The 22,410-nt window shown below is 35.3% G+C and overlaps 2 protein-coding genes across 7 annotated transcripts in view; one reads left to right on the top strand and one right to left on the bottom strand.

Annotated features, from left to right (window-relative positions):
- Window positions 1-8,020, top strand: part of LOC106883153 (vacuolar protein sorting-associated protein 41 homolog) — a 172,996-nt gene extending 164,976 nt beyond the window's left edge. For all 3 annotated transcript variants that reach the window (XM_014934063.2, XM_014934065.2, XM_014934061.2), the window contains 4 exons: window positions 312-411; window positions 2,686-2,742; window positions 4,609-4,688; window positions 6,669-8,020. In XM_014934063.2, coding sequence (XP_014789549.1) covers window positions 312-411; window positions 2,686-2,742; window positions 4,609-4,688; window positions 6,669-6,704 — 273 coding nt within the window. In that variant the 3' untranslated portion in view covers window positions 6,705-8,020. The remainder of the gene's footprint in view (window positions 1-311; window positions 412-2,685; window positions 2,743-4,608; window positions 4,689-6,668) is intronic.
- A 186-nt stretch (window positions 8,021-8,206) lies between these two features.
- Window positions 8,207-22,410, bottom strand: part of LOC106883151 (proton-transporting V-type ATPase complex assembly regulator TMEM9) — a 25,010-nt gene continuing 10,806 nt past the window's right edge. For 2 of the 4 annotated variants that reach the window (XM_014934057.2, XM_014934055.2), the window contains exons 5-6: window positions 12,305-12,343; window positions 8,207-9,612 (exon numbers count right to left, since the gene is read on the bottom strand). In XM_014934057.2, the coding sequence (XP_014789543.1) occupies window positions 9,409-9,612; window positions 12,305-12,343 (243 nt within the window). In that variant the 3' untranslated portion in view covers window positions 8,207-9,408. The remainder of the gene's footprint in view (window positions 9,613-12,304; window positions 12,344-22,410) is intronic. The other 2 variants (XM_014934058.2, XM_014934059.2) reach the window with 1 other exon arrangement.

Here is a 22,410-nt window from a genome sequence, read left to right as displayed (position 1 = left end):
GAAACAAGGAGAGAAAGAAAAAAAAGGAATGTGTAGTGGTTAGCAATCTATCATGGCGAAAAATATATATATATATATATATATATATATATATATATATATTTTTCTATAGTTTCAGCTCAGAGCTGCGGCCATGCTGATGCACCGCCGACTTTGCTCTAATAAAGGAAAAATATGTAATGACTATTATCTTTAACTTATATATATATATACACACACACACACTCACATACACACACACACACACACACACCAATCATTATGTTGTCTATATATACAAGTTGTTATTGTTGTGCCTCTTATTATTGCAGATTGCCCTGCTGGAAGGTTGTCAGAAGATCCTTGTCAAAGACAGTTATAGTTTACTGACAAAACAAATCAAGACTCGACAGCGAGGATATATGATTGATTGTAAGTAGAACCATAGCACTACTTTAAGATATCTCTCTTTTTTTAACATCTGTCTTTTCCTAGGAGCTTGCAAGCCTGCAGCATTCTACACATTTTATGAGAACATCCGTGTTGTTGTTGTTGTTGCTTAGACATGAATTAGCCCTGGTCCAGCTGACTTGTCATAAAAGATGTACCTGCTGTAAATGTTCCATCCTTTATTCAGAAATAGCATATCTGGGTCTACATTGTCACTGAGGAGATGACAAGGGACTGAGACTTCTGGTGAAAAGACATGCCAAGCTAAGTGAAATCGTAGCCATTCATAATTAGAGGCATGTCCTTTATGGCCATGGCCCCACTCCTTTCCCCAGCTGAGAGGTCTTAGTCTTGCAGGTGCCAGTGACGCATAAAATGCACTCATACTGGTGCCACATAAAATGCATTCTTTCCGGTAGCACATAAAAAGCACCCAGCACACTCTGTAAAATGGTTGGTATTAGGAAGAGCATCCAGCCATAGAAACCATGCCAAAACAGACAATTGGAGCCAGCTCCTGTCAAACCATCCAGCCCATGCCAGCATGGAAAACTGACATTAAACGATGATGATGATGAATGACACTGCTTGTATGATGATATTTGTTTACAACTATCATGCAGTGTCAAGACAAAGTTGTTCACAATCTCATATACATGCACACATGTCCGACAAGCTTCTTTCAGTTTCTGTCTACCAAATCCACTAGCAAACCATTGGTTGACCCAGGGCTGTAGTGGAAGACATTTGCCCAAATTGTCACACTGTGGGACTGAGTCTGAAACTACATGGCTAGGAAGCAACCACAGCTGTAAAAACAATGATGCCAAAAAGAAATAAGAGTGACATAGACATGGTCTTAGTAAGCCACAGTGAGGGTAGCTTATCTCAAAGAGCAGTCACTCAGTACAAATACAGGCTTAAGGGAATAGAGATTCTTCAGTTTTGTCACAGACAATCTCTCTCATGTTGGTAGTATGATAAAATACACACAGTCCATGCTGTACATGGGTTGGTAATATGAAAGGCCTCCTGGTGTATGAACATTGCTCAAGACAAAAGATGACATACACAATAGCTATTTGATGGGTTTTCTCAGTTTCTGTATTTGGCAGATGATGACGGACTGAAATTTGTGAAACAACAGGGTGACATCCATCCGATTTATGCTAACATTGAAAAGTACCAATTTAATAATAAATAATAATAATGAACCTATTGTATACAGTGCTCAAGTGCACTACAATTCATCAGAAAAAGTAACCAAAACTGCATGAACAGTACATAGAAAATTCACAGGAAGTGAACAGTAAATAAGTCTTCAAAAGTAGGGGTGGGAAGCATCAGGTGTACTGCTGGCAGATTTCAGAAATCATGGAAATTTTGAAGGTTGTTGTGTCCTGACAGCTAACATCTGATGTGGGTAGTTTATTCCATGCTTCAGCAATTCTGTGTGTGAAAAAATGTTTCTGAAAGCCATGGGTGCTGTGCTGTTTTTTGATTTTGTAAACATGTCCATGAGCGTTAGACACATGGAAGTCAAAAAGGTGCCCAAGGTTGTTGTTGAGAAGATGGTGGATAATCTTGTGGGAGTCTACTTTTTGCTACAAAAATTAGAAATAGTCCATCAAGCAGGACTTGAAATATTTATAATATCTAAATTTAGATGAAAGAATGATAGATGCTCTGCAGTCATCATCATCATCATCATTGTTTAACGTCCGCTTTCCATGCTAGCATGAGTTGGACGATTTGACTGAGGACTGGTGAACTGGATGGCTGCACCAGGCTCCAATCTCATCTGGCTGTTTCTACAGCTGGATGCCCTTCCTAACGCCAACCACACATAGAGTGTAGTGGGTGCTTTTATGTGCCACTGGCACGAGGGCCAGTCAGGCGGTACTGGCACCGGCCATGCTCAAAATGGTGTCTTTTACGTGCCACCTGCACAGGAGCCAGTCCAGCGGCACTGGCAACAATCACCCTCAAATGGTGCTATTTACGTGCCACAAGCATGGAAGCCATAAATTAATATTGTAGTCATCTTTCAAATGAAAGCTACATGGTTCAAATGACAGATATGTGGGTCAGTGGATAGATATGCAGGTCAATTGATAGATATGTGACCCAAGTGATAGTTATGTGGATTCATATCTTGTTACTGTGTCTGTTGTTTCTTTTTTAAATGAAATTAAATCATATAATGTCTAAACTCATTTAATTTACAGTTTTATTAACACTTCATATATGATATAGGTTCTGTTTCAGACGGGCAAAAATGTGGTATCTGTGAGAAACCTGTAATTGAAAATGGTAAGTGAAATAAACTACTTCATCATGTAACCTACTGACCTTTGAAGTGGTGGTGGTATTGGTGGAGGAGTTCTATCATAGACTCTTGTGAGGTTGTTCTCTGCTCAAAGCCACCTCCCAAGGAACAAAGTTGCTTACTTAACTGTCGGGACTGTTTGATATTAATGCTATTATAGTTCTCCAGGTCAGCCCTGATCCACAGACAGACTTACTATCAAAGACAATCCAACCATGATCGTCAGGTTTTCATTTTTTTTTCCCTTCACACAGTTCATCCAAGATCACATGATCCAATTTATTTATTTATTTTATTTAAGACATAAGGTGTGATTTAAGGGGGATTCTAGCAGGCTGAGTGACTGCATTAGCAGCAGCATCATCATTCACTCATCTGGAAGCTTGTAATCAGTTTATTTATTGAGATAGATGATAAATTCAGTGGAGCACCTAATGAAATACCTTGCTGTATTCACTTAGGTCCCTTTATCATCTGAGTTCAAAGCCTACCAAAATCAGTTAGGTTTTCACTATCATGACTTCCAAATAGAGGCAATTGAATTGCCTCTGCTTCTCCCCAATTAATGTGTGGTCTTGTGCAGTGAAGACTAGAAACTACTACTACTACTGCTACTGCTATGTTCCTTTACATTTGAGTTCATACACTTCTTGAGTTTGACTTTACCTTTTATTTTTCTGGAGTCAACTAAATCCTCTATACTTCTGTCTGTTAAGATTATGAACATCTAAAGTGTTGAGTATTTACAAGGATTGTCTTAGGTGAGCAACAGATGTTGTTGCAATCAACCATGTCCCTCACACGCCTGTACCAGGAAAGCAGTAATCATTGCAACAAGTAGAGTGATGTGTCTTGCTTAAGACTACCGCACTGGTTACACAAGTCAACAAGAAGTTTCTATGTGGCTGTTTGTCCTCCTAGAAATAGAAGCAAAAATTTCCCTCAAACCACACGTTTTATGACTTAAATGTAAAAGACAATGTTGGATAATGTAGTCCAGGATGAATACTTTACCTGAGTGAGATGGGATTGTCGTGGCTAGAATGATTTTAAGCATAGTTCTGTTTGATCATGAACATCCTGATTATTAGAAGGGTGGTAGTGGTACTGGTAGTGGGAGGAGAGGAATTACTGTGGATAATAGTTACTTTTTATGAATGAAGGCATGTCCAAGTAGTTAACAAATTTGCTTCACAAACATGTGGTCATGGGTTCAATCCCATTATGTGCTGTCTTGAGCAAGTGTCTTCACCATCCTCACCCAATCACAATACTCTGCCTTTTTTGCTTCTGATATTGACAAAACAATTATCAGACAAAGTCAACCTAGGCATAAAGGGTCATAACCAGAATAATAACAGGTAAACAAAATAGAGTGAAGGCCCATAGCCTAGATATTGGTGTCCACAATCATTTGGTCAGGGACAGGTGGTGCATTGTATTCTTGACTAAGGCACTTTGTTTCACATTGTGCCAGTCCCTTCAACTGAAAATGACTGCCAACAACAACAGGTTAACCCCAAAACAGTTTAGTGTTCTATTCAGGGCAGAGATTGTGTACTTTCAGTCTCAATATGCTCCTGTATCGTCATAACTTTGTAGGCTTGAGGAAAGTTGACTATGTATGATTAGTCTCGCCTAAGATCTGTCTGTAAGCAGAAGTGCAAGAGGGTATGATGGGAAAGGAAGTGGGGTATGCTTGTGTCTATTGTTTTGGCCTAAGTCTACACCCGAGTGTTGATTGTAACAGGGTGGAAATGTAAGGAATTGGATTGGTAATGGCAGGCGAGTGGAGGAGACCAATCTTTCTATTTTACTGTCTAATGTCTACTGTTGTTGACATGTTTTAGATCAAAGATGTGCTCAAGACTTGTACATTTTCTTCTGCCGCCACTCTTTCCACCGTGACTGTATGGAGGGAAATGGATCGGTAAGTACCCTCTTTTTCTCACCCACTTTACTATCTATCTGTCTGTGTATGTATGTATGTATATATATATATATATATATATATATATATATATCTTACCTTCTTTTTCTCATTCTCTGTATGTATGTGTGTCTCTCTTTCTCTTTCTCTTTCAGACACACACACTCACACAGGGCTAACGTTTGTAAATGTCAAAGACTACTTGATATATATTAATGATTAAGGGAAGAGCTGACTAAGGACCATACTGACTAACAATGTGTAATGCTACAAAAACACAGCCAGCCACAATTAGCAAATAACAGCCTGACATCATCACTTAACATCCGTTTTCAATGCCGGCATGGGTTGGATGGCTTGACAGGAGCTGGCAAGCTAGAGGACTGCACCAATCTCCACTGTCTGTTTTGGCATGGTTTTCACAGTTGGCTGCCCCCTCCTAATGCCAACAACTTTACAGATTGGACTGGGGAATTTTCACATGGCACCAGCATCATGATTTTTATGACTGGGTGCATTTCCTAATGTCATCCACTTTATAGAGAGGTTGGGTGTTTTTTTACATGAAAAACGAACTTCCACCAACTACTCTGCCTATATATCTGTGCACACCTTTCAATGCCATGTATGCCATAAGGTCTGCAAATCTAGGAGGCCTCAAAAGATATTTGAAGATCCACCATATATATATACATGTATACACACACACACACACACACATATACATATATATTCCAAACCTATTGTACCACCTCTCCTCTTACTTTGTATCCCTTCCCTTCTATGACTCCTGTTTCTTCTTCATCCATACCTATCCCATCTCATTTCTCAATCACCTAGGCAGACTGCATCTTCATCGTCCACTTCACTTTGCTCTCACATCTTTATCCACTTTCATTGCCACCCGACAACTATAACTACTGCTTTTATTTCACTACCCACCCTTCAACCGCTTACATTTTTTTCTCTCATTGCTCTTGCTTTGTATTCGCCCATTGCTCCTCCTATCCCTTTCTCTAACCACCTTCCCCCACCAAGCTGTTTTCTCTACAATCATGCTCTGCACTTCCCCTATTATTCTTCATGGTACCCTCCAGTGTCTCTAACTGCTCTTACCTACTGCCCCAATCCATCCTCTGCCTCATTTTCTCTTGCTGTCCTCTTCTCACAGCTTCTCTGCTCCCTTCTGGCCTACACCCCTGATCCCACGTTTCTCTAGATTCTTCACTATCCTAATCTTTTCCTTTCTTGTCTCTCTTTACCTCACATCTATCCATAACATCTCTTATAATCTAGGATAGCTCTGGAAACCCTCGTACTCACACTACACAACCCACCACCTTACCACTCTGTCCCTCCATTTATCACTTACCCTTGACACTAATCCCTCCCCCTTTCTCAAACCCCTGCGATTCTCCCTCCCCCAATAGCGTCTACTTTATTCTCTCCCCTACTACTCTCTCACTACTACAAATCTCTTCCTTTCATCTTTACCCTTCTTTTTTATTTTCCTTCAGTTACAGGGGTTATTTTAGGGCCTTAGTTTTACAGGTTTTGAGGTGATCTCACTAGAGATGGTGCCACAAAAAAAAAGCACAGTAATCTCTGTAAAGTTCTTGGCATTATGAAGGGCATCCAGCTATAGCCTCATCAGATCCTGTTGTACTCTCCAACCCATGCCATGATGAAATGATGATATTAAGATTTAAATATAAATGTTATACCTGCACACATCTACTAGTTTAATGAGATTTTACCTACCATCCATTGAACTGCTCTGACAGCTTTTAAGGGTTTTTTTTAATGAATACAATCCTATCCACTCCTTATTAAAATGTGTGTGTGTAAAAAAAACTTGCTTTGACCCTTTAAAAAATTCATTCTGACTACACATTCGCACACATACTGTGTGTCAAAGAACTGCTTTTGGTCCTTACAAAAATCAACCCTGAATGTTTGTCTTTTTTTTTTTCTTTCCAGATCTCTTGTTTTATATGTAATTCAGGGTCAGGCTAAAAACAACAGCTGTATCCCAAAAAATAAACAAGAATAGACCAAAAGGTTGAGGATCAAGGTCAGCAACAACCGCAACGTCAACAACAACAACAACAACTAACGCATAGAGTCATACAGTTCAACAAAATGTCTAATTCTGCTGTTAGAGGTAAATGTTAAACAACAATGTATTGTCTGCCTAGTGACTGGACTGATTATCTACTCATGCTGTATTCACATGTAAACAACGTTCTGTTTTGGAGAGGCCAAAGAAGTGGATGGGTCAGAAAAGGAGATTTTTAAAAAATGGGTAGGAGACATTGTGATATCTTCAGTGTTGTTGGGTTTGACACAATACACCCATTGTTGACCCTTGTGATACTTCAATAATGGGATGGGGTTTACATAACACATTCTTGTTAACCCTAAAAATCAAGGTTGTCTTATTGACCTACCAGTAAGATTATGCGAAGCTGACTTAATACTGCGCTTTTGACTAGTTTACTCCACATCATTCCTGCTGCTTATACTGTCGTCCAGTAATGATTCCTGTATATATGTATACACATACATACAGGGTGTCCACAAAGTCTGGGTACATGGGGATTAACATACTTTAAGAAATTATTATTTCTTATATTTGTTTGTTATGATTTTATTTACTCCATGTACCCACATGGGGAATAACACATACTTTAACAAATTGTTATTTCTTATATTTAATTGTTTATGTTATGATTTTATTTACTCCATGTACCCAGACTTTGTGGATACCCTGTATATATAAATATATCAAGCCACTAAAAGACGTTCTGTTAACCCATGTGATTCCTCTAATGTTTATCACAGCAAATCTCTGCATGATTACTATATATATATATCAGGCCTCTAAAACACCTCTCCATTAACCCAAGTGGTCCCTCTATGTTTATACATTTGGCCAGTATGATCCCTATATACTACACAATCCCTAAAATAATTCGCTGGTGACCCATACAATCCTTCGAAAGTCAGCTTGCTACTAATATTGCCCATGGATAGTCTTAATGAGATTTTACCTACCATTCATCGAACTGCTCTGACAGTTTTTAAGGGGTTTTTTTTTTTTTTTTTAATGAACACAATCCCATCCACTCCTTATCAAAATATGAATTCCACCCTACAACCAAACATAACGAAACTAAATTTCTTATTCTTCTTTCATTAGAAAAAAATCTTTAACACTCTCGCCCCTCTATATACCTGTTGATTAAAAGTTCAAATTGTTAAAATTTCTGAAATTCAAGCTAGAAATTTAAACAATAAAAATTTTCAAGAAAATGCATTTTCCAAACATTGTTTTGCGTTTTTTTTTTTTTTTTTTGTCTTCTCCACTCTTTCTTCAATATTTGCCATTCATGGAATTGTTAATTGGCACGTAAAATACTTGAATTTTTTTTCTTTTAAAGCTTAGGTTATTTCCCTTGCATTGAGCCAGGCATAAGGTGAGCTGTTTTCCAGTAAAAGAGTCAAAAACAACAAAATAATGGAATTTCAGTTTTTATTCAATATATATATATATAATAATAATTTTAACATATTAACACAATCTCATCTTCAGATAAAATATTGTTCCTTTGAGGAATTTGTTTCATAATAATTAATTATAACATTTGGAATTTTTCTTTGACAATAACTGTTTCATGTTTCACAAACACTGGCAAAACTTTGGACGCATACACACATATAATTATGTTATAAAACAAGGAAGAGAACCAGGCACCCAGCTACACACTGTTCTTAACTAATGGAAGCTTCTGTACAAACAGTTAAAACTAAAATAATAAATCCAATCCTCAGTTATGAGGAAATATTTAAAGCCTCCACTTCTCATTCACTCTCCTTAGTTATTTCTATTATTTACAAATTGATAATTCAGTGACAGGTATAAGTTCGCACATGCATCCACCTTCTCAGTTTTACATTCATCTGTTATTCAATCCAAACACGGGATTACAAGACTTTTATACAATAATATTAATGTCGGGGATTTGTCGCAATGAAAGAAGGGGAAAAGTTAGTAAATATTGTTATTATTCATCGCCTATATCTTAATATTATACATCAATACCTAAAAAATATACTGAAACATTTCAGATATATAATTGTAGAGAGAGGTACAAAGATCTCAGTTTTGGTAAATTGTTAGATTAAAGCTGTCATTTTGGTGTAACATAAAATATATTAATTAATAAGTTAAATAATGAAACATAACATACTTCATTTGCATAAAAATGGACATAAAATTATATATCTTTGTATATACAGTAATGCTTGTTATTTACCCGCCCTTCCGACTGCATAAGTTATAGATATGTGTGTATATAATAAATGTGATATTTACCATCGTAGTATTATATGAGATTGATGAGGTGACAGAGGATGGGGGAAGGAGTTGGTTAGATGCAACTAGACAGGTAACACTGATTCATGAAAACAAAAGAGAAGAGTAGACAGCTGAGTGTCAGCAGTGAGAAAGATAGAGGGAGAGAGATGAAAGGGACAGCACAACAAGCTCTTCACTAAATACACACACCTCATTAACACGGCCAACAGGTCAATCTAACACATGCACACAACCACAAACCCCAAGTAGCCTCTATCTCCTCCACCATACAGCTGACCAATGGACAGCAGAGTGAGATGTTTATAGGGAGGAGAAAGAGAGAGAGACAGGGTAGTAGTTTCAATTCAACATGGAATGACGGTCATAGATATTACGTCTCTGCTCCTGTACAGTGCCTTTCCACTTCTTCTGCTCGTCGCTGACTCTGTTGAGAATGGAGCGCTGTCTACCAAGCTGTGAGGATAGTGGCGGTGGTGGTGGAGGTGGTGGTGCAACAAGCTCTGGTGTTACACTGCTGGTTGGTGGAGGTAATGTCTGCTCATCCTTTAACGGGGACAGACAAAAAAAAAAAACAAGACAAAAAGAAAGAAGAAATGTTAGTCTTACAGGAAATTACAATAAAACAGCTGTCTGATCATTAACAATAATTACATGTGTGATAATTAGTATTATCACATATCATTATCAAATTATATATTCACTTGATATGTATTTATCATTTGGTATAATATGATGATGCACGTCGGCATTTTCTGTAGGAGTGGAATTTAAATAAAGCAGATTTGTTAAGATTGTTTTAAAAAGTCTGTACAATGCAAGTTGGAAATATAGGAGACATTTCAATATTCCAAATTAAAACTCCTTCATGAAGAGAAAAAAGAGGATAATTAAAATAAAGGTGTTTTAACTCTGAAATACAGAAATATTTACTGTTGTTTCATCCTTCTTTCTTCTGTTTTCATCTCCTCTTATTTCCAGTTTGCATTCAAATGGCTCTTTAAAACAGTTTTTACAAATATTGATATCTTTCCCTCTCACCTGGTTAAGGGAGCCTTCAGTTTTTTCCCTTCTATAGTACTTTCTTTTCTAGCAAATTACTTGGTGATCCTACTAATGCCAGTGGCATGGAAAAAGCAGTTCTCCATTAGCCTGAATAGCAACTTCAGGCACTGGCACCCTTCACACCCAACAGGATAAACAGGCTCAGTTACTTGCTACAGATACAAGTTAATGCCAACAACAAGGCACTGTAAAGTGGTTGGCATTAGGAAATGCATCCAGCCATAGAAAGATTCTTATGTAAGTATTAATAACTGTTGTTCTCCAAATTGGTCAGCTGATAGCAATAAGGGACTGACCAATACAAGCTTCAAAATCAAAATTAAGCTAAAATCTCACTCGGTATTACATTCTACCAATGTTTGCATGTGTGTGTGTCAAATTATTAGCAACAGAAGCAGTATTAATACCAAAAGGTAACATTTATCCCCACTTACAAGTGGATGTTGTGTTAGAATGCTGCAATAGTTGCCATGAGAGAATCTCTCATATGGGCTTAACAGGTAAGACACATTGGATCATGTAGTCTTAGGTACTACAAAAATGACAGGATGATCAAGGTTTTTGATAAGTTTGCATCAGCAGAGATGATTTGGAGCTGAAAAAGTTGTTTTTTTTTAACCAATTCAAAAATCTCAGTAAATTAAATCTGAAAGGTAATTTTGTTGTAAATCAATGCTGAATTATACACAGTAGAGCTGAAACATGACCAGAACTGAGTTACAATAAAAAAAAAAGATGGAAAGGAACATTATACAGAATTTCTGCAAAGGAATTTTCATATTAAAGAAAAAAAAAATGATTCAAAATTATGAAAGCTAGATCAAAGTTTTGTCCAAAGTTTCAGAATAAGTTGTTAAGCAATGATAATCCCTTGTGAAGGGTGTGCAGGAAACTTTTTATGTGTAGCTCCCCTACAATGTAGGCTACGCTGAACAACAAATATATTTGACAGTAATTTTTGTCTAAAGACTAACCATACTCCCTACCCACTTTCCCCATCATCCATTGCCCCACCACCAAAAATAATTAAAGGATGAATTATCCCCACAGAGTTAGGATAGGTGCACTAAGGCAGACATTAAGCAGCATCTACAGGAGAATGTGCACATGCAAACAATCAGCAATGACATGGTCACTAAGTGGAGGTTTAGTTAGAGGAGAAAGTCCCAAAGACATTTATGAAGGGTCATTAGGAAATATTTAGTGATTCTAAGGGAGTAGCAAACCAGCATTAATGCCTTATGGTATTTGAGCCATCCCTCTCAACATTTCAACTTTATCTTTCATTCATTTCTCCAAAGTGGACAGAATACCCAGTAATATACACGAGAAATCAACTAACTACATAAGCTGCTTCCTCCTGAAAGTAGCATGGTTAATCGACTCCATTTTATTCAGTATATCAGACAACATTCCAAGTAAGGTGGAGTAACAAGTTCATAAGAAGCTATCCCTGGCCACTTAGAATAAAATATTCAAAGATATTCAAAAATATTTAATCCATAATTGTTAGTCTGACAAAATATAATTTGTTTAGCCTATGGCTCTTAGGAAAGACGCAACAAAATATATTTTGTTGGATTAATGATTATGGATTAAATATTTTATTGTATATCACAGATATTTTATTGAACATTTTGTTAGTATATTACTGGTACTTAATTTTGTCAACATCTGAAATGATGAAAGTCGAAGCCAGCACTAACATTTGAATACAGAAATGGGAGATATCAGTTGAAAAAAAAAGGTAAGCCATCTCATTCAACACAACCATTTGAACCAACCCCTATGTTGTTTTATGAGATTCTTGTATTTTTCTACGTTCTTATTAAATTGTTGAATGGAGGGAAGTAAGAATAAGAAAGTAAAAGTGTATTGAAGCAGTTTACACTAAGTTGATGATAAAATTATAACAGCTTGTGGGTTAGAAATGTTGAAAATAAATTAAAGAACAAAATAGATAGACAAATGTTTTTGATGAGAAGAAGATAGACATCAGAAAGAGTCTGCTTGCTTAGCTACAGAGAACCAAAGAAAGTGGTGGGTGTGAGTGTCAGGTCACACCAATGCTCCTCAAAGCAGATGTTTCTGTCTTGAAATTGAATTGTGCTCAGTTTTAGAGATGATGAAAGTTGGGAATGGGGTTGGGGTAGAATTCAAGAAAAGAACTTACTTCGAACAAGGTCCATGTTTTTCCAGCCGTGAAAGTAACCTGTTAAATGTTTGAGGCTTCATTAGAAAATATTACGAGAAGCTGGTGGAATACGTACGATAAAAGAACTTGTCTCTTCTTTATCCAACAGAAAGATGTAGAGACTTTTTTTTTTTTTTGGCCAGAAAAAATATGAAAATAAAAGGTGGAAAGAAAGAGAGAGAGAAACAAAAAAAAAGCAAAAACATAAATAAATAACGGCCGTATAGTGAAGCTCCTAGAAAATCTTTTGATGAACTTTGAAACTAACCTATACCTAGTGATTTTAGATTTTGTAAATGAGATGACTATGGGTTCCTAGATATATTTATAAAGGGAAAGGGATGAAACTATTTCATTCACATCTTTTTCTAGAAATATTATTTCTTCAATGATCAGATTTCTAACAAAATATACAGGTCCCACATGCTTTCATTAAGTTCAAAATTAATGAAGAATTTATTAAAAATAACTTTGTTCATGATTAAGCTGGTGTTTTAGAACATAACATAATGATTCTAATATAAAATTGCTGATTTTACTTTAAATATGAACAGTTTAAAAACATGAAGCTATCAGAGAATCTGAGAACTAAAGTTGGGGAACGATTCTAGGTGATTGTAGGCAAGTCATTATCTTGGTATCAGAAAGATGAACACCCTAAATGATGTAAACAGGTTGCAAAGATCAGAACTAGCTCAATCCTCATTTCAACAGAACTTTATCTAGTTATGGTATGTAACACATTTCAAAAATGTCTTTCAAAAATAAAGCAAAATAACTGAGAAAAACTGTTAATTGATTGTTCTGTTTTTCTAAATTCTATTGCAATAAAACATTATATATATATATATATATATATATATAGGTGTAGGTCTCCTTGTGTGATTAAGAAGATCACTTTGCGACCACATGGTTTTGTGTTCAATCCCACTGCATACCACCTTTGACATGTGGCTTCTATAACCCCAGACCAACCAACACCTTGTGGGTGAGTTTAGTAGACAGAAACTGTGTGGAAGTTTGTCGTGTGTGTGTGTGTCTTTGAGTTCACCCTACCATCATTTGATTACCAGTGCCAATTGTTTGTTTATGTCTAACTTAGCAATATGATAAAAGAGATCAATAAAATATGCACCAGACTACTGGAATCAATTTGTTTCACTAAACCCTTCAAGGCAGTGCCTCAACATCACTATCCTGATTTCAAATTCCGCCAAGGTTGTCTTTGTCTTTCATCTTTTCAGGGCTGATAAAATTAAGTACCAGTGAAACACTGGGGTCAATATGATAGCTGAACCCCATCCCACTAAAACTGCTGGCCTTGTAACAAAATTTGAAATGTCATCATTGTTGCACTTGCCCTTGCTGTTCAGTGTAATCTTAGACAGTGCAGTTCCTTGATTATCCATAGAGATCATCCTGTATCAGGAAGACCCACTTTTTTTTTATTATTTATTTTATCATCTCATTATATGTTAAACCCCAAAACTATGCCTGTTTTGTATTGTCCTCCTCATCCTTCACTCTGGTGGCAAATAAATGAAATCATCATCATTGCTATTATTATTGGTAATTTGACTAAGATTCATTCTTATTCCTGACAGAATTTATGTGGGTAGCAGTGTTATTGTTGTTATTATTATTATTATTATTATTATATAATAACTTTATAAAGCCGAGACAGAGTAAAGAGAAGTACTTCTATGAAAGCTTCTTAATTGCCAAGATAAACCATGGACTTTGAACAAATTCATTACATATGGTGATTCCAGATGAAGGAATTTCATGCTACTATCAGAGATTCCTTGAAGGGAGACCAAGAAAGTACAAGAAGAGGATTAGAACTGATGTATGTTAAATGGAATGGAACCAAAGCAGATGTTTGTTCCTAATGACCAGACTTTAGGTGAAGCAGCAATGAATATTGGGGAGGGTCAGAATGTTGTACTTTTGGTGGGAGAAAAAAGAACTCTTTTGAAGAAAGAGACCAAAGGCAGGAATCACAAAATCCAGGTTCAATATATGAGAAAAATAAAAGGGGCAGAACAGGATGGAAATGGAAGAGGATATTAAAGGTTCGTTAATGAATGAAAAAAGATATTAATGAAGGAATCAGAAATAAATATAAAATAAAATTTCAGTAACATTAGTGTGACAGCAACAATGGAGTAGATTTGAATTCAGGGATTGTTGGTTCAAGTCTCAATCAGAGTCGGTTGGTAGAGTAAACATCAAGGATAAAGAGGATATAGCAATAACTATCACTGATTGAGGGAGGTGCAAAGCATCAGACAACAGCCAAGGTCCATTCTTGTTAGTGGCAGATAGGGTGTCCAATAGACATATGTCCACATTGTACACAAGAGTCGATAACATGACCAGTCTCTATACACTGAGTGATGCATTCAGTAAACACATGTATACAGTGATGTGTGTAGTCTATGTACAGTGAGTGACATAACCAGTCTGTGTGTGTATATATATATACAATGATGTGTTCAGTCTATACACACAGGATGTGCTCTTCTTATATAAAGTGACACAACATAACCAGTCTATACATACATACATACAGTGGTGTGTCCAGTTTATATATACAAAATGTAAGTGCAATCAACATTATACAGACTGTGTCTATCACAATAACATATGCAAGATCTATATTGCTGAAGGAAGAACTTACATGTGTGTGTATATGTATGTGTATATAACTCCATTTTCTTCACACTATAATACTTATTACATCTCTATTATCACAAATGTATTTCTTGACACAAAAATTTTAGTCCTTATTTTTGTTATTCCTTATAACTCGGGTTTTGTTGGAACTCCTGGAGTCTTTCATGCATAGTGGGCTTGCTACCTGCAGCCAACAGTACCATGCTTTCTCTTCTTTTCAACAGTCTAATACTCTGCTGATTATTCTGGTCATGCCAAAGAGGCAAACCTTTTGTAACAGCTCCATTGGACACTCTATTCCAATTTCCTTTATATTCCCCTTGATGCCTTCTGATACTGTCCCCATTATTATTATTATTATTATTATTAATATTATTATTATATTATTATTATATTATTATTATTATTATTATTATTATTATAGCAGCAAGCTGGTAGAATCATTAGCACATTGGGCAAAATGCATAGTGATATTTTATCTGTCACTACATTCTGAGTTCAAATTCTGTTGAGGTCAACTTTACCTTTCATCCTTTCAGGGTCAATGAAATAAGTACCAGTCAAGTGCTGGGGTCGATTTAATCGACTAGCCCCCTCCCACAAAATTTCAGGCTTTGTGCCTATAGTAGAAAGGCTTCATTATTATTATTATTATTATTATTATTAAGAGATGCAATGTTTCTGTAATCAAGCTGCTAGACCACCGACCACTTGGTTTGCACTACTGAATTACCAGTAAACAACCACTAAACTATATGCTCTTCCAATGTGCTCCAGAGTGAGACATATAACTAAGCTTGCTGCAGTTGGTGTGGCTGATAATAGCTTTCATTTTATACATCATAGTCGAGTAATTATGGTATGTTTTCCACTCATAGAAAAACATTGTTATGCAAAATGTCCCAAATGATTTATTTTATGTAAAGAAAAAAAAAACCCTTTCAAATTATTATGTTGCCATGGAAACATGGATAAGAAACAAATAATTAAAATTAAAATGCGAAATATAAATAATAAAAACCATCTTAATTTAGATGCCATTGTGTTTTATGTTTGTATGTGTGAGGAAGATACAAAATTCTTCATTCAGAATCTGTATGTGACATGTTAGAGGAGTGAAGAACTGCAATGATTAAGTTAGATTAGTGCAGGGGTTAAATGAGATTTAGGGCTGAAAATGTATTAGTAAATAACAGCATCATGCATCATAAAACCCACAACCATTACAAACTCATTTCAAGATTAGGATTGGATAAACAAAAAGCATTTGCAAATCAATGAGGCCAGAAAGGAAGGGCAGATAGAGAAATATAGCAGATATTAGCATTCAAATTACAGAAGATCAGTAAGTACAACAGTAGTAATTGTTGTTGATAAACCCCATCTCAGCTCTGAAGGAGCAGACCTATGATAAAAGATTTTTTTTTCCCAGCATGACCATCCCATCTTTTCATCAGACACAACACATCAGGAGCCACACTATATAATATGCCCCTCCTTATTCAAGGTGATACAATGTTAACGGAGAGAGATTTGGCTGTTATTTCTAGCAGGTTGAGTGGCTACATAGAGGTTTATTCATTGGCTTAGGAAGCAGTAACAGCAGCAATAATAATTGTTTCTAATTTAGGCACAAGGCCAGCAATTTGAACTCAGAATATAAAGAGCCATGTCTGACACTCTAATGACTCTACCAATCTACTGCCCAAGTAGCAGCAATAATAATAGTGGTTTCAAATTTTAGCACAAGGCCAGCAATTTCAGTAAAGCGGGTAAGTTGATTACATTGACCCCCAGTGCTCAACTGGTACTTATTTTATCAACCCCAAAAGGATGAAAGGCAAAGTCGACCTCAGCAAACTTTGAACTCAGAATGTAAAGACAGAGCAACTGCTGCTAAACATCTTGCCCAGAGTGCTAACAATTCTGCTAGCTCACCACCTTAATGATTAAATAATAATGGTTTCAAATTTTGCCACAAGGGCATTTAATAATAATAAAGCTAAGAATAATAATGATAATGATATTTCTAATATTGTCACAAAAACAAACTTTGGTAGGCAGGCGTACTGTGTTATTAATTAAATTAAATTCAATATTTGATTAGTAATTAATTTATTAAACATCCTCCATCCACAAGGATGAAAGTTAAACTCAGCCTTGCCAGAATCTGAACAAAATACTTCAACCCTATCAGTGGACTTTCTATTATTTTGTCTTAAATAACTTTGAATTTAGGCACAAGGCTAATAATTTTGAGGAGAGGGGTTTAGTTAATAATATCAACCCCACTTTTTTTTATCAACTCTGAAGGGATGAAAGACAAAGTTGACCTTAGCTGGATTTGAACTCAGAATGTAAAGAGCTGGAACAAATGTTGCAAGGTATTTTGTCCAATGCTCTAACAATTTTATTTGTCTTTTAAATGTTTCTAAATTAAGAACAAGTTTAAAAATTTGAGGGAAGGATTTAGTTGAATTCTATCAACCTTAGTACTTGATTGGTACTTCATTTTATTGATTCTCGAAAGGATGAAAGTCAAAGTTGACAGCAGTAGGATTTGAACTCAAAACATGAAGAACCAAAAGTACTGCAAAGTATTTTTGTCTGATATGCTAATGATTCTGCCAAACCACTACCCTTATTTCTACCTTACTAACAGTAACAAAGGTGACAATTATTCTTGTGGTAATGGATGCACTTAACACAACAGCTCAAGTGAGAGGCTGAAGGATATCAGAACGGAGACTCATACTGTCAATTTGCAATAAAATCTTCCCTCAATCATGTCCCCATCCAACCAATGCTATTATGGAACAAATGGTTGTTTGCCTATCATTCTACCATTTCTTTGAGTCCATTTCCTCAATAAAATAATAATAATAATAATGTTTCTAATTAAGGCTCAAGGCCAGTAATTATGAGGGAAGAGACTAGGCGATACCATCAACCTCAGTATTTGAGTGGAACTATATTTCATTGACTCCACCAGAGTGATGAAAGGTAAAAGTGATGTCAGTGCAATTTGAACTCAGAACATAAACATCTGAATGAAACACCACAGAGAAATTTTTCAGACACTCCAACAATTCTAAGAGAGCATTTTTCATGACAAACTGACAGGGTTTCTTGAGCCAACAAGGGACTCAATGTCAACACAAGAGCTTCTGCATAGGTTCTTGACCTGTCAATGTAGCAATCAAATTCTTGTAAACAAGTTAGCTTTAAAATTGAGACTATGTAGAGTAAGTCCTTAAAACTGGGATACAGTGTAAGTCCCTAAATTTGGACTATACAGTAGTCAAGTCCTTAACTTTTGGACTTCATAGTAAAAGCTCTTAAATTTGGGACTATACAGTATAAGTCCTCAAAACTGAGACTATACAGCAACAATCGAGGAACTATGATCAAATACTTGACCAAAACTTCAAAGTCAGTTAACCTTTCTCTAGTAACAATTTAATGTGAGTATTTTGGTGTAAAATGTAAACATCTTTCAGAACAAAAATCCCTAGTGATATTTGTTTACCCATAGTTGTGCAAATACTCCCTTGTTATCCTCACCTTCAGAAATACTAGTGAACTAAAGATTGGCCTGTTGAAAACATACAACCAACAAAACTTCTGTTCACAAAACCCAACATAAAAATAAATACCTGAACCACTTCCAATAAAACACACCAACTCTACAATATAGGGGTCACATGAATTTATGGAGATAGAGCCTCTGAGTAGTCACTTGACATGGTCAATGTAACAGCCAAATCTCCCATAACAAATAAGGATCACATAGTTTAAAGGTAAAAAATTTTGGGCAACATGCACCATAGTAAAGATCAAGGTAGCTAGGGTGGTTATAGTTTAGAATCAGGGTTAGGCACTCGAAAGTTTAACCAAAACCAACATGCTGAACATCACCTAGGGTTGCTCCAGACAGTACAAATTGCTATTGTTCATGCCATGCTATAGGCCTGCTCAAGCAGAAATGAATGAGGACAACTCAACAACATCATCACTACCACCACCAAAACCACCACCACTACACATTAAAGAGAGCCAACTTAAGTCACAGCTAACCAGAACTTTTAAAATACATATATATATATATATATATATATATATATATATATATATATATATATATATATACTGTGTGTATATATATATATTTATGTATATCTATATATATATTCATATTTATACATGTGTGTGTGTGTGTATATATATATATATATATATAAATATATATATATACATACACACAAACACACATATGTCAACTATCTTGCTTCGCAATGGAAATTAACAAAATCATTATCTACTCCTGTTTTAGTCAAATCTTACAAGAAATATTACAGGAGTATAGTAAAGCTATAACTACACATGGCTGCTGTGGTATACCTCTTCCTTTAACATTAGACGATACCTTAACCGCTACACAAGGCAATATTTCAACCTATACTTGAGACTATAATAAACCAAAACATCTGATACAATAGTGCATTTCCTACGTCTGTACTGACATTTGTATGATCTTGTCCATGAATTAATGAACACAAAAGAAATACAATATCAGAATTAGCAATTAAAAGGAGATAATTCCCCCAAACAATTAACTTTTTTCATTAATGAACTAAATTCCTTTAACATACTATAGCTAAAAGAAAAACTATCAGATAAAATAAAGTTGATGTGACTTTTTCTCTACAGGTTGGACATTGTTCCATCAATGGAAAAAGACAGATTAAACAGTTTCAACCAGTGTTTCTCAACCAATTTTTACCTATGGACCCACTTGATTCCTATTTTACTCTGATTAACCCTTGTACCCATTCAGTGTCTAAAAATATCCTATTCAATTTTTATAATTAAATATTATTAGGAATTGTATTAAAAAATTGTTAAAATATTTTGTGTATTGTAACCCATTTATTACACATAATCATTAATAACAAAATCTTATATGGAAACCACCCAAACCTCACCCCAAGGGTCATATGGACCCCAGTTGGAAACACAGGTTTAAACTCAGAAGAATGACAAGGAAATGACAGAATCTTCATCTTGGCAATCTGAAACTGCAATCGTCACCATTATTTTTTACTAACACTGGTAATCCACATAACACCACTTTACAAAGGACCATTCTAGGATATTCCAGATCACATCGCAATACACTAAACTACAATATAGAATATACAACACTACAGTAGATTATTTAACACTACATCACAATACAATATACAACACTACTATTGCACCACAAAGGGAAATACTGCACTACAACACAGTGGAATAAACCATACCACACTACATCACAGTGAAAAATACCACACTACCCAATACGCCATCTCTATCTCTCTTGTCCTCCAACCCACTGAGAACTGTACCATCATTACTATCCTGCTAACCACCCTTTAACCTTACCCAATCTTTACAGTCACAGCCTGCCTCCTGCTCACCATACACTTCATCTCCACTAACTCTTCACAACTCCTACTGGCAGTTCTCTCCCCCTCTTCTAAATAAATGTGAGTAGCTGAACAAGAACCTGCTGCACCCCACTACCTCTTTCATGCTTTAACCCATCATCCCTTAGGATAAAGCAGCTCCTGCGCCCTCAGGGTTTGTATCTTTGTGAGCTGCATAGTAACCTTAACAGTGCTGGTAGCATGAAAAAAGCATTTAGTACATGCTGTGAAGTAGCTGGCATTATGAAGGACATCCAAGTGCAGAAACCTTGCCAAAGCAGATACTGGAGCATGATGTAGTCCCTGGACCCATTGGATCCTCTTGACCATCCAACCCATGCCAGCATGGAACATGGACATTACTTGATGATGATGATATATAGCATACTACAGTGCAGTGAATACGCCCAAAACTTAATATATACAAACAATACCTATACTACACCATATCAACATTGTTGTCACATGTGACAGTAGAATACACAAGACATGCCATTCCTGAATTCTAGAATATTCTCTGCAGAATATTATAAATAACCTCTAAACCAGGAATGGGCAACCTTTTTAGAAATGCAATCCACAAGACATGACTCATCATCAGGCAGGCTGCTATACTAAGAAATCTGAAAGTAATTTTCCATTAGGCACATCATTCAGAAAGTTCTGCTGACCATATGTGACCTACAGGCTATAGTTTGCCCCAAAAAGCTCTAAACAGATGAACATGTCTGAAGTTGTCTCTCTTAATTGCTCCATGTGAAAAGACAAATATTTGTCAGATAGAAAAATATTTTCTTTCATTACCACAATATTATTATTTTAGCTTTTTTATATTCACTACATCAAATATGTTTACACCAAATTAACTAATACCTTTCAATTGAATGGCATCTTTGATTCAGCTAATCTCTAAGCAATTCTATTTTTCTGCAGAGTAATAAATATACAATCTTGTACCTTTGTTACATAAGGAGTCATTCATCCCAACTTCAGCAAATAAAGTAAAGCTATGCTTCACTGATGGGATTAGAATAAAACTAAAACATATCCAGAGCTGTCTCCTATACTTGCAAAAAACATGAAAATGACACTTGCTCTTCACTAATATTATTGTTTCCTTATGACATAAATTCCAACCTTGGTCATTGCCAATGGTCTTAGCCACTATTTATTGCCTTATATGGTTAAACCTTAACTGAAACGTCACAAATAATACAGCAAATATAATAAATATACTGATACCAAACACAGACAAAATGAATCAATAAACTAGTAAAATATTAACTAAGTTCCTATATATATATATATATATATGCTCCCTTAACAGACTGGTTTACTGTGAGCTAGTATGGAATGTGAATCCAAACAGACAAAACAAAAAATAAACTAATGAGACACAAACTAAGAGCCTCTAAATTTATCTATCTATCTATCTATCTATCTATCTATCTACCTACCTGTCTGTCTGTCTATCTATATATGCGTGTATGTATATACACGTACATACATATGTATATATATATATACACACACATATATACACATACATATACTTATATACATATACACATATATATACATATATATATATACACATATATATATACATAAATACATATATATATACATAAATACATACATATACATATATACATACATACATATACACATACATAAATACATACATATACATATATATATACATACATATACATAAATACATACATATACACATATATATATATATTTATATATATATATATATATATATATATACACATACATATACATAAATACATACATATACACATATATATATATATATATATATACATACATATACATAAATACATACATATACACATATATATATATATATATATATATATATATATATATATATATACACATACATATACATAAATACATACATAT

The sequence above is a fragment of the Octopus bimaculoides genome, chromosome 18, assembly GCF_001194135.2.
Source record: "Octopus bimaculoides isolate UCB-OBI-ISO-001 chromosome 18, ASM119413v2, whole genome shotgun sequence".
Lineage (NCBI taxonomy): Eukaryota > Metazoa > Mollusca > Cephalopoda > Octopoda > Octopodidae > Octopus > Octopus bimaculoides.
The sequence above is the reverse complement of the archived record's forward strand: the minus strand, read 5'-3'. Positions and strand labels throughout refer to the sequence as shown.